This window comes from Pan troglodytes, chromosome 1, assembly GCF_028858775.2.
Source record: "Pan troglodytes isolate AG18354 chromosome 1, NHGRI_mPanTro3-v2.0_pri, whole genome shotgun sequence".
NCBI classification, from domain to species: Eukaryota; Metazoa; Chordata; class Mammalia; order Primates; family Hominidae; genus Pan; species Pan troglodytes.
In genome coordinates, this window is record NC_072398.2 from 190,686,170 (window position 1) to 190,699,571 (window position 13,402).

At 40.0% G+C, this 13,402-nt stretch overlaps 1 protein-coding gene across 1 annotated transcript in view; it reads right to left on the reverse strand.

Moving 5' to 3' along the window:
* ZMPSTE24 (zinc metallopeptidase STE24) overlaps positions 1 to 13,402 on the reverse strand; it is a 44,648-nt gene that overhangs the window by 10,614 nt on the left and 20,632 nt on the right. Inside the window, exon 7 of the mRNA XM_513352.6 lies at positions 10,768 to 10,952. Coding sequence (XP_513352.2) covers positions 10,768 to 10,952 — 185 coding nt within the window. The remainder of the gene's footprint in view (positions 1 to 10,767; positions 10,953 to 13,402) is intronic.

Sequence of the window (13,402 nt, forward strand, 5' to 3'; positions counted from 1 at the left end):
ACAAACTTCCAGAAAAGCAAACAAAAACAAAAACAAAAAAAGTAACAAAAGGATCAGCAATTTTTTTTTTTTTTTTTTTTTTAAGACAGGGTCTCACTTTGTCACCCAGGCTGGAGTGCAGAGGCAGGATCTCAGTTCACTGCAACCTCCACCTCCCAGGTTCAAGCAACTCTTGTGCCTCAGCCTCCTGAGTGCTGGGATTACAGGCGTGTGCTATCATGCCCAACTAATTTTTGTATTTTTTTGTAGAGACGGGGGTTTCGTCATGTTGGCCAGGCTGGTCTCGAACTCCTGGCCTCAAGTTATCTGCCTGCCTTGGCCTCCCAAAGTGCTGGGATTACAGGCATAAGCCACCATGCCTGGCCAGGATCAGTAATCTGAATGACTTCAGATTCATCAGCAGTGTTGGAATCAAGCAGGCCATGAAACAATGCCTTCACAATCCTGAAGAAAAAGTATTTCCAATCTAGAAATCTATACCCAGTCTAAGTAGCAAGCCAGTATGACAGAAAAATGAAGGCATTTTAAGCATACAAACTTAAAAACTTTACCTATATAATCTTTCTCAGGAAGGTAATAGAGGATGTTTTCTACCAAAATAAAGGAATAAATTAAGAAATAAAAAGTCATGGACAAGCCTGGGCAACATAATGAGACCCTGTTTCTACAAAAAAAATTTTTTTTAATTAGCCAGGCATAGTGGTGTGCACCTATAGTCCCAGCTACTTGAGAGGCTGAGATGGGATGATGGCTTGAACCCAGGAGTTCAAGTCTACAGTGATCTATGATTGTGCAATGCACTCCAGCCTGGTAACAAAAGCAAGACTGTCTCACAAAAAAAGGGAAAAAAATGCATCCTAATTTGTAAATGTAAAAAAAAATAATAAAAAAATAAGACAATAAGCTCCGAGCCAGATATTATCAACAGGAACAACAAAGAAATCCAGAAAATGGGCTGGGTGCAGTGGCTCACGCCTTGGGAGGCCAAGGCAGGTGGATCACCTGAGGTCAGGAGTTCAAGACCAGCCTGGCCAACATGGTGAAACCCCGTCTCTACTAAAAATACAAAAATTAGCTGGGCGTGGTGGCGGGCACCTGTAATCATAGCTACTCAGAAGGCTGAGGCATGAGAATCCCTTGAACCCGGGAGGCGGAGATTGCACTGAGCCGAGATCGCGCCATTGCACTCCAGCCTGGGGGACAAGCGTGAAACTCTGTCTCAAAAAAAAAAAAATCCAGAACACAATAGAACACTATCTTTATCTTATTTGTTTATTTATTTTTGAGGCAGGATCTCATTCTGTTGCCCAAGCTGGAGTGCAGTGGTACGATCATAGCTCACTGCAGCCTTGATCTCCTGGGCTCAAAAGATCCTCCCACCTCAGCCTCCTGAGTACTGGGACTATAGGCACGCACCACCACAACTAGCTAATTTGCTAATTTTTATTTTTAGTAGAGACAAGTTCTCGCTATGTTGCCCAGGCTAGTCTTGAACTCCAGAGCTCAAGTGACCCTCCCGCCTTGGCCTCCCAAAGTACTGAGATTACAGGTGTTAAGCGCCTGGCAGAATGATATCTTTAAAGTGTAAGAGAAAGAGTTGTCATTTCTGCATTGATATCCAAGAATAAGAGTAAAATAAAAACAAAACCAGAATTTTCCAAAGAAATTCCTAAAGCATGGCCAGGCGCGGTGGCTCACACCCATAATGCCAGCAATTTGGGAGGCCGAGGTGGGCGGATCACAAGGTCAAGAGATCAAGACCATCTTGGCCAACAGGATGAAATCCTGTCTCTACTAGAAGTACAAAAATTAGCTGGGCATGGTGGCGTGTGCCTGTAGTCCCAGCTACTTGGGAGGCTGAGGCAGGAGAATCGCTTGAACCCAGGAGGCAGAGGTTGCAGTGAGTCGAGATCACACCACTGCACTCCAGTCTGGTGACAGAGTGAGACGCCATCTCAATAAAAAAAAAAAAAAAAAGAAAAAGAAATTCCTAAAGCATATACTTCTGGAAGAAGGAAAATGATTCCTAAAAGGTGTGACGTGAATAAGGAATGTTAAGCAGAAAAACAGATAAGCATATAGACGAATCTAAATGATAACTGTGTAAGACCAAAAAAAAAAAAATGACAATTTGGGGGATAAACAATGAACAGGATAAAACTAAAATACAAGATGAAAGGGATAATGGTTTCAAAGTATTTAAGGACCCTGGATTGTTCAGGAAACAGTGAAGATACTGTGTATTTTAAGATCTTCAGTTATGTGGGCATGCTTAAGTTTTAGCGGCAATCATTAAAAGAACAGTAATACAAGAAACTCCAAAGATGAATAATGACCCAAGCGGAATTTTTTTAAAACTTTCAATCAGTTCTTAGAAAAAAGTGGGAGGGTGTATGTGTATGTATTGAGGTGAGGAGAAGATGAGGGTGGAAAACAGAAAAGACAGAAAAGAGACACAAAGGGCATAAAATAAGATGGTAAAAATAATTCCAAATATGTCAGTAATCACAACATACATAAATAAACTAAACCAGTCAATAAAAAGATAGTAACTGTCAGTATAGCTTTAAAAACAACCATAATAAAACCTATTGACATGCTATCTTCAAGAGACATTGAAAATATAAGGCCAACTTAAAAGTAAAGGATGAATTAGATAGTGGTTTGGTGATGGTTATACAACTTTATGAATATACTATAAGCCACTGAATTATACACTTTAAAATGGTTAAGATGGTTAATCTTATGTGAATTTTATCTCAATATTTTTTTTTTTTTTTTTTGAGACGGAGTCTCGCTCTGTTGCCTAGGCTGGAGTGCAGTGGCGTGGTCTCGGCTCACTGCAAGCTCCACCTCTTGGGTTCACGCCATTCTCCTGCCTCAGCCTCCTGAGTAGCTGGGACTACAGGCGCCCACCACCAAGCCCGGCTAATTTTTTGTATTTTTAGTAGAGACGGGGTTTCACCGTGTTAGCCAGGATGGTCTCGATCTCCTGACCTCGTGATCTACCCACCTCAGCCTCCCCAAAGTGCTGAGATTACAGGCATGAGCCATTGTGCCTGGCCATCACTAAATTTTTTTTTTTTAGAGTAAAAAGATGACCTCTGAGGCTGGGCGCAGTGGCTCATGCCTGTAATCCCAGCACTTTGGGAGGCTGAGGCAGGCAGATCACAAGGGCAGGAGTTTGAGACCAGCCTGGCCAACACAGTGAAACTCCATCTCTACTAAAAATACAAAAAGTTAGCTGGGCTTGGTGGTGGGCACCTGTAATCCCAGCTACTTGGGAGGCTGAGGCAGGAGAATCGCTTCAACCCAGGAGGCGGAGGTTGCAGTGAGCCGAGATCACGCCATTGCATTCCAGCCCGGGCGACAGTGTGAGACTCCGTTTCAAAAATAATAATAATAATAAAATAAAAAATAAAAAAGATAACCTCTAACAAACACTAACCAAAGGAAAGCTGGGACACCTGTATTCATATCAGACAAAAATCAACTTTTTTTTTTTTTGAGACGGAATTTGGCTCTTGTTGCCCGGGCTGGAGTGCAATGGCACGATCTCGGCTCACTGCAACCTCTGCCTCCCAGGTTCAAGCGATTCTCCTATCTCAGCCTCCTAAGTAGCTGGGATTACAGGAATGTGCCACCACGCCCGGCTAATTTTGTATTTTTAGTAGAGACGGGGTTTCTCCATGTTGGTCAGGCTGGTCTCGAACTCCCAACCTCAGATGATCTGCCCGCCTTGGCCTCTCGAAGTGCTGGGATTACAGGCATGAACCACTGCGCCCAGCCAACTTAAAGGCAACTTAAAGGCAAAAAGGATTATTTAGGAAGGCCACAACACAATCATAAAAGTTTCAATTTACTGGGAGGATACATTAATTCTAAATTTGCATGTAACTAATACACTGGCCTCAGAACATATTAATTCAAAACTGTAAGATTTGCAAAGAAAACTTGACAAATCTACTGTAATAAAGGACAGTAACAGACCCCTATCAATAATGGAAACACCAAGGAAATAAAATATTAATAAAGATATAAATATTTGAATGAAATAATAAACAAGTTTGACCTATTGGACACATACAGTGCCCTGCAAGTTAGAGAACATATATCCCAGAAAGTTCAGGCTAAACGTTTTGAAATAAACTTCAGCTACTAAAAAGAGCAAATTACGTTAAAAAAAAAAAAGATGAACTTGGAATAGATTTTGTTTCACACAGCTGAGAAAAATGCTGCCTCATGAGAACACAGACAACAAGATTTACTGGAATCTAGATATTCTACCACTTTTCCCCCTCTTTCACCAGTTCCTCATTTTTAAGGAAAATGACCACATATAGAGAAGCTAGGTCTCTTGTATGAGAAAGAGGGATAAATTATAATGATTTGCAATACACGACTGACATTTATTATCTCTTTCCTATTTACATTTTAGAGTTTGGGTCAGAGTACATTTCGTAAAGAATCACATAACTAACCTCGTTCCTTAAAGAGCTAAGAGACACACACTTACCTGTACCTTCAGGGAATGGTCATGAAGAAGGAGTAACAAACTAAAGCACCAATTTATAGACTACTCTAAAGGGAAAATTAAGAGTTACAACTGAAGGATTACATACAAAAATACTCACTGCAGAAACATTTTTAACAGCAAAAAATTGGAAACAATCTGCATACTCAATAAAAGGAAAACAGTAAAAAAAATGATAGAAGACTAGAAATTAGTAAGAAGATGTTTATGGTTTGTTGGATCATTATTTTTGTTATTGATGTTTTCTAACTTTTTAATTTTTATTTTATTATTATTTATTTATTTATTTATTTATTTTTTGAGATGGAGTTTCACTTTTGTTGCCCAGGCTGGAGTGCAATGGCACGATCTCAGCTCACCGCAACCTCCGCCTCCCGAGTTCAAGAGATTCTCCTGCCTCAGCCTCCCAAGTAGCTAGGATTACAGAAATGTGCCACCACACCCAGATGATTTTGTATTTTTAGTAGAGATGGGGTTTCACCATGTGGTCAGGCTGGTCTCAAGGTGATCCACCAGCCTCGGCCTCCCAAAGTGTTGGGATTACAGGCGTGAGCCACTATGCTGGGCTGACTTTTCTACTTCAATCATAAGCAAAAACATAGCTAATGTTTTTGTTTAATAATAACAGTGATAACAGCTTCCATGTATTAACTGCCTATGTACAGACACTGTATGTATTAGATATTTTACAAACAGTTCATTAATCTTCACTAGTATAAGGCAGGTATTAATAGCCTCATTTTACATAAAGTAACATGGTCCTTAGGCTTCTGTTTTCACCAGTCACCTGCTTTCCAATATGAATTATGCATTATTTTATAAAACAACCAATCCTCTATTGTTCAGGATATGCTCTCATCTCTTGGTTGTCTGGGTTTAGGAAGCTGTTTAGAACAGCATCTTGGTCACACTCAAAGATACGCTGATGTGGAATGATTACAGCTTAAACAGTGTGGATCACTTTCCACAGAAAGGAGACTTGCTTATTCACTAGAGATTCTTAGACCTCGATTTTCTTTTCTTCCCACACTAATTTCACATAAGAGAACAAAAATAGGTATTGCCCATCTATTAGTTTTCTTAGCATTTTCCTTTTTACAAAATTCATACAGTGCCTCATTTGATCCTCACAGCACCAAGTGGGGCAGATGGGAAGTATGGTCTTCATTTTAGAGATGAAGAAAAGGAGCTAATATATTAAAATGTCTTGCTACTAAGTAGTGGGTAAAATCCATCTCTCTGGAGCCTGCATCCTTTCTATCATATTTATCAACTGGGAAGACTTTCACATAACCCTAGTACTTACTGGGAAATACTTGCTGTCTTCTATAAAAGGGAAGCTTATATATATTTAAAATTATTTTCTTAAATTGCTTTTGAATATTTTGTATTTTTAAATTTTCTGTAGAGATAGGGGTCTTGCTATGTTGCCCAAACTCCTGGCCTCAAGCAATCCTCCCACCCTGGCCTCCCAAAATGCTGGGATTACAGGCATGAGGCACTGTGCCTGGCCTTAAATTGCTTTTGAGACAGGTTGTTCCAATTCTTCTATTGGTCTTCTGAAGGGTAAAATTCCAGCCAGGTTTCCTAGTTATCTTTTAAAATGTAATAGCCATTATGGACACACTCATCAAAATGTTAATAGTAGTTATCTCTAAGGGGTGGGATTTCAGGTAACTTTAGTTTTTTTTCTTTAAATTTCTGTTAAAAATGAAATGCTTCATGTTCTCTATACCATCCAGGCTAACACCATCTTTGCATCCCTTACTGCATTGTACATAGTAGGCATTCAGTACCAAGTGCTGAATAAATCTGCTTCCTAAACTTCCACCACATCTGTGTACCCTCCATGTAATTATTTACTTATTTCTTTAAACCAATCCACCTTTTAAAACTAGCCTTATCCTAAGTGACAATACATTTGTATGAAATCATGAGTTTGATACACTAGTTTCATTTTTTCCCTAATATATATTAATAGATATACAACTAATCAAATTTAAAATATTGATATAACTAAAATAATCTCACCAGTGGTACATGTGCCGAAAAGCAATAAAGTTAATAACTTGAGTCAATCTCTTTTTTTTTTTTTTTGAGATGAAGTTTCACTCTTGTTGCCTAGGCTGGAGTGCAATGGCTCAATCTCAGCTCACTGCAACCTCTGCCTCCCAGGTTCAAGTGATTTTCCTAAGTAGCTGGGATTACAGGCGCCCACCACCATGCCTAGTTAATTTTTATATTTTTAGTAGTGACAAGGTTTCACCATGTTGGCCAGGATCTCAAACTCCTGACCTCAGGTGATCCACCTGCTTCAGCCTTCCAAAGTGCTGGGATTACAGGTGTGAGCCACCGCGCCCGGCTTGTTGAGTCAATCTTTGACCTTCTCCTTCACTTCCCATAATATCAATCTCTAAGTATAGTCATGCATCACTTGATGATGGGGATATGTTTTGATAAGTGTGTTGTGAGGTGATTTTGTTGTGTAAACATCATAGTGTACACTTACACAAACCTAGGTGATACAGTTTACTATACCTCTACACTATGGTACAGCCTATTGCTCCTAGGCTACAAACCTGTCTATCATGTTACCATACTGCATACTGTAGGCAACTGTAACACAATAGTGAGTAACTGTGTATCTAAGCATATGTAACCTTAGGACAAGTATGGTTACAAACATGGTATTATAATCTTATGGTAGCATATTCGGTCCATTATTGACCGAAATGTCATTATGTGGAGCATGACTGTACTTTCAATCCATCCTTTATTATGACTCTTGCACTTACTTGGACCTCTCATTCTGGAGCAGGCTCTCATTATCTCATGCTTATCTTGGTCATCTTAATGCAGCAGACTCCTAGAAGTCTCCTTGCCTCCAATCTTTGCTCTATTCTATATTCTGCCATCAGATTGAATCTTCCTAAAATAAGCTTTGGCCTCTACCCAAATTAATCTAAACTTTCCAGGCCACTGGAAATAATCACTTGATGGCTTCAGGAAAATGTATTCAAAAAACTGGTCCTGGCCTACCTTCCTATCCCCATCTACAAGAATCTATTTAATCATCAGTTTCAGAACAGGCATTGTGAACTTTGTCTCTATTCATTCCTTGCCTTTAACCTGAAAAACCCCAGCCCCAAGTCACATTTCTACCTACTTCAAATAGCCACACTTCTGGCCGGGCACTGGTGGCTCATACCTGTAATCCCAACACTTTGGGAAGCCGAGGCGGGCAGATCATGAGGTCAAGAGATTGAGACCATCCTGGCCAACATTGTGAAACCCCGTCTCTACTAAAAACACAAAAATTAGCTGGCTGTGATGGTGCGCACCTGTAGTCCCAGCTATTCGGGAGGCTGAGGGAGGAGAATTGCTTGAACCCGGGAGGTGGAGGTTGCAGTGAGCCGAGATCACACCACTGCACTCCAGCCTGGGCGATAGTGTGAGACTCCATCTCGAAAAAAAAAAAAAAAAAAGACAAATAGCCTCACTTCTAAGAAACTTATCTGACCATTAGAATCTGCATTAATATCTCCATTTCTGAAATCCACACTATATCAGCTGCTGCTCATGACATTTACCATGCCCTGCCTTAAACTCTAGGCTATTTGTCTCCTCTACTATAGGTTCTTTAGGGTAAAACTATGTCTATTGTATCTTGTCATGTAATATGTATTTAGACAGTAAAATATTTGTAGTTAATCAAGGAAGCAAAGCACACTGTTTTTGTTTGTTTTGGAGACACGGTCTCACTCTGTTGCCCAGACTGAAGTGCATTAGGGCAAACACAGCTGACTTTAGCCTTAACCTCCTGAACTCAAGTGATCCTCCCACTTCAGCCTCCCAAGTGGCTGGAACTACAGGTGCACATCAGCACGCCCGGCTATTTTTTTAAATTTTTGAGAAGATGAAGTCTCACCATGTTGCTCAGGCTGGTCTCAAACTCCTGGCCTCAAGCAATCCTCTAACCCCAGCCTCCCAAAGTGCTGGGATTACAGGTGTGAGCCATCACACCCGGCTGCAGGCCCCTAAAGCAGCCAGCAAAATAAGTCAAATCCCATTCAACATACTTCAAAGGACCACCCAATTGTTTTTGTAGCCAAAGAAAACTATTCTCATAGACTTTAAATGTCTGTAATTTCTGTACTTTGCTTGTAATCAGCACACCATTAGCTAATGTCTAGGTTTAGCTATAATGTAGTCCACCCCATATGTGGATGCCTCTTAAGCAGGTTAACTTTCTTTTTTTTTTTAGACAGGGTCTCACTCTGTCACCCAGGCTGGAGTACAGTGGCACAATCTCAGCTCACTGCAGCCTCTGCCTCCTGGGTTCAAGCGATTCTCCTGCCTCAGCCTCTGGAGTAGCTGGGACTACAGGCATGCGATGCCTGGCTAATTTTTTATTTTTAGTAGAGACGGGGTTCCACCATGTTGGCTAGGCTGGTGTCTAAATCCTGACATCAGGTGGTCCATCTGTCTTGGCCTTCCAAAGTGCTGGGATTACAGGTATGGGCCACAGTGCCTGACCATAAGCAGATTAACTTTCTAAACTTGCATGATTCTCCAGTGTTATCACTGGGTTATTCTTTCTGGACTTCAGTTTTCCTATTTATAAGATGACTTTAAGATGTCTTCTAATCCCTTCACAGAATTTTATTTCATCTACATATTTATAACAGGCTAGGTACTTTACTAGAACCTGTTTTTAGTGTCAAAACAGATGCTCAGATGCTAATCATTTTCTGGTACTCTCTACATTTGGGTAGAGAGTACAAGGTATTTCACACATATTATTTCATTTAATCTTCAAAACCCTAAAATGTAGGTACCTTTAGCCTAGTATTTCTCAACCAGGGGAGACTCGGCCCCACCGCTACCTTTAGGGGACATCTGGCAATATTCTGAGACATTTTTGTTGTTACAATTTGTAGAGGTTGTAGGGGAAATGGCCCCTAGTGGGGAGAGACCAGGGATGCTGCTAAACATCCTGTGATGCACAAGATACCTCCCACAACAAAAAAATTATCTGGCTCAAAAAAATAGGGTGCAGCTTGAGAAACCCTACTGGCCTCATCTTTCAGTTAAGAAATCAAAGATTTAGAAAGCTTGGTGGGGTGCGATGGCACACGCCTATGATCCCAGCACTTTGGGAGGCCAAGGCAGGCGGGTAACTTGAGGCCAGCAGTTCGACCAGCCTGGAAAACATAACCAGACCTCATCTCAAAATAAATAAATACATAAATAAATGAAAGCTTAACTTACTTGCACAGAGTTACACAGACGGTGAGTGAACAGGGATCTAAAATCATCTCTGTATGACACCAAAGGCAATGGCACATTCCATCACACATACAAATACTGATGATCATTTCTGACAGTTTGTATTGTTTCTTATCATTGTCCCCTCTCCCCCATTTAGTCTTGATACTTTAAATTCTGCTAATCAATATCAGTCAATCTTATCCAGGAAAAGGATTCAGAAGCAGCTTTCTCAGACTCTCAGGTCAGATTTGAGAAATGTCTTTTCTTGTGCTCCAGTTACTATATCTAGAATCTAAAGCTTGACAGTAGCAATTCACATATTGTACTGTGATTGCATGACTATTTCCCCTTTAGACTGTAAGCTTAAGAGGAAGGTATTCCTTTTTATTTTTGTGTACCTACTGCCAAGTAAAGTCTCTCAGCACAGAGTATACATTTCATAAATGTGTGTTAAACAAATAAAACAGACTAAATTACACAACGTATCCAAGGATACAAAGCTACTAAATGACAGAACCAGGATTCAAATCCAAGTCTCTCCATTGCCAAAGCCTACAATTACTGTCTTAATAAAGCTAAAAATTAGATGTTTATCTTCTCTTTATCTTGCTTGTGGGAATTCTTTGATCATAAACACATCAGAAATTATATATATATACACACACACACATATATATATATACACACAAGTTCCTGTTTTAAAGATAGCTTATAATCATATGAATTTTCTTATAAGAGCTTCCAATTTTAATATCCACATTCTATAAAAGCTTGCAAGGTAGTTAGCATGTAATAATAGTGGTGATCTCTCCTAAATACCAGAACTGTAAAGGAGCCATGGTTTTCATCTGATAGTCTCCCTGAATTCAACACTCACTGCCTAGAAATTGATGTTATTTTGAGTTGTCACAGGAACTGTGTATAAAAACTAAGGTAGAATCTCTTAGGAAAAAATAACTCACTTTAACTTTAGCTTTTATTTCTTCACTGTTCCCTTCTTCCTCATTGCGGGGTTCCATGCCAGAATCCTCCTGGATGTCTTTGTTTAGTACAGAGTACTCTTCTAGTAGAGTGTCAAACAAAACTATTCGCTTGTTCTTGAAGAAGCCATAAAAATAAGCATTGCTGTGGGAAGAGCGTTTAGATCCTAAGGAAAAGACAGTTCAAAGCATGGAATATAATTAAAAAGTTTGGGGTCCTTTGGAGAGACTCCTAGAAATTGAATTACTGGAAAGGACATTAACATTTTCAAATCGTTTAATATGTGAAGAAAAACCATATCAACATAATTCACCACCAGCAGTGGAGAGTGTCTGTTTTTTGCCAATAAATGTGCTCATCACAGCTTTATAGCAGTAAGTAAATAAGTAAAGCCTAAACATCCAACAGTTACAGAATGATTCAATTATAGTAAAACTATGAAATGGAATTTTAAGCGGCCAGAAAAAAATTATACTTCCAAAGAATTTTAACAAGAAAAAGCTCACCAATATATTGTGAAGGATACAAAACTTCACGTATATCAGCTTCCATTATCGTCAAGAAAAAATGTACATGTATTAGGTTGGTGCAAAAGTAATTGCGGTTTTTGCACTGTTGAAATTTGCTGTTTGATATTGGAATACATTCTTAAATAAATATGGTTATGTTATACATCATTTTAATGCACATTTCTCACTTTATGTTTTTTGCTAATGACTTATTACTTGCTGTTTATTTTATATTTATTTTAGATAAGGGAAATTATATTAGACAAAAAGCAAATTCAACCGGGTGCAGTGGCTCATGCCTGTAATCCCAGCACTTTGGGAGGCTGAGGCAGGCGGATCACTTGAAGTCAGGAGTTCGTGACCAGCCTGGCCAACATGGTGAAACCCTGTCTCTACCAAAAATACAAAAAATTAGCCGGGCATGGTGGCGCACACCTGTCATCCCAGCTACACGTGGGGCTGAGGCATGAGAACTGCTTGAACCCAGGAGACGGAGGTTGCAGTGAGCAGAAATGTCGCCACTGCACTCCAGCCTAGGCAACAGGAGACTCTGTCTCACAAAGAAAGAAAAAAAAAAGCAAATTCAAGCAATTTTCTTCTTTGAGTTCAAAATGGGTCGTAAAGCAGCAGAGACAACTCGCAACATCAACAACGCATTTGGCCCAGGAACTGCTAACGAACGTACAGCGCAGTGGTGGTTCAAGAAGTTTTGCAAAGGAGACGAGAGCCTTGAAGATGAGGAGCGTAGTGGCAGGCCATCGGAAGTTGACAATGACCAATGGAGAGCAATCATCGGAGCTGATCCCCTTACACCTACACAAGAAGTTGCCGAAGAACTCAATGTCGACCATTCTACGGTCGTTTGGCATTTGAAGCAAACTGGAAAGGTGAAAAATCCTGATAAGTGGGTGCTTCATGAGCTAAGCGAAAATAAAAATTAAAAAAATCATTGTTTTGAAGTGTCGTCTTCTCTTATTTTACACAACAAACCATTTCTCTATCAGACTGTGATGTGAGACGAAACATGGATTTTATAGAACAACGGGCGATGACCAGCTCAGTGGGTGGACACAGAAGAAGCTCCAAAGCACTTCCCAAAGCCAAACTTGCACCAAAAAAAGGTCATGGTCACTGTTTGGTGGTCTGCTGCCAGTCTGATCCACTATAGCTTTCTGAATCCTGGCAAAACCATTACATCTGAGAAGTATGCACAGCAAATCGATGAGATGCACAGAAAACTGCAACGCCTGCAACCAGCACTGGGCAACAGAAAGGGCCCAATTCTTCTCCGAGACAACACCCAACCGAACATCACAAAATCAATGCTTCAAAAGTTGAACAAATAGGGCTATGAAGTTTTGCCTGATCTGCCACATTCACCTGACCTCTTGCCGACTGACTACCACTTATTCAAGCATCTCAACAACTTTTTAAAGAGAAAACGTTTTCACAACTAGCTGGATGCAGAAAATGCTTTCCAAGAGTTTGCCAAATCCCGAAGCACAGAGTTTTACCCTACAGAAATAAGCAAACGTATTTCTTGTTGGCAAAAATGTGTTGATTGTAATGGTTCTTCTTTTGATTAATAAAGATGTGTTTGAGCCTAGTTATAAGGATTCAAAATTCATGGTCTGAAACTGCAATTACTTTTGCACCAACCTAATAAATATTAACAGAAAAGCATAAGCCCATGCCTATTAGGAAACATACCAAAATACTGAAATGTTTATCACTAAATTCTAAAAATATAGATTTTTGTTTCCTTTCTTTTCCCAAAGACTTTTAAAATCAGCATACCTACTTCTATAATTAAAGCAATTTTTATAAAGACTGGAAGAAGACATATCTTTTTTTCTTTTGAGACAGGGTCTCTCTGTCGTCTAGGCTGCAATGCAATGGCATAATCATGGCTCACTGCAGCCTTGACCTCCTGAGCTCAATCAATCCTCCTGACTCATCCTCCTGAGTAGCTAGGACTACAGACACATACCACCATGCCCGGCTAATTTTTTGTAGAGACAGGGTCTTGCTATGTTGCCCAGGCTGGTCTCTAACTCCTGGGCTCAAGCAATTCTCCTGCCTTGGCATCCCAAAGTGCTGGGATTAC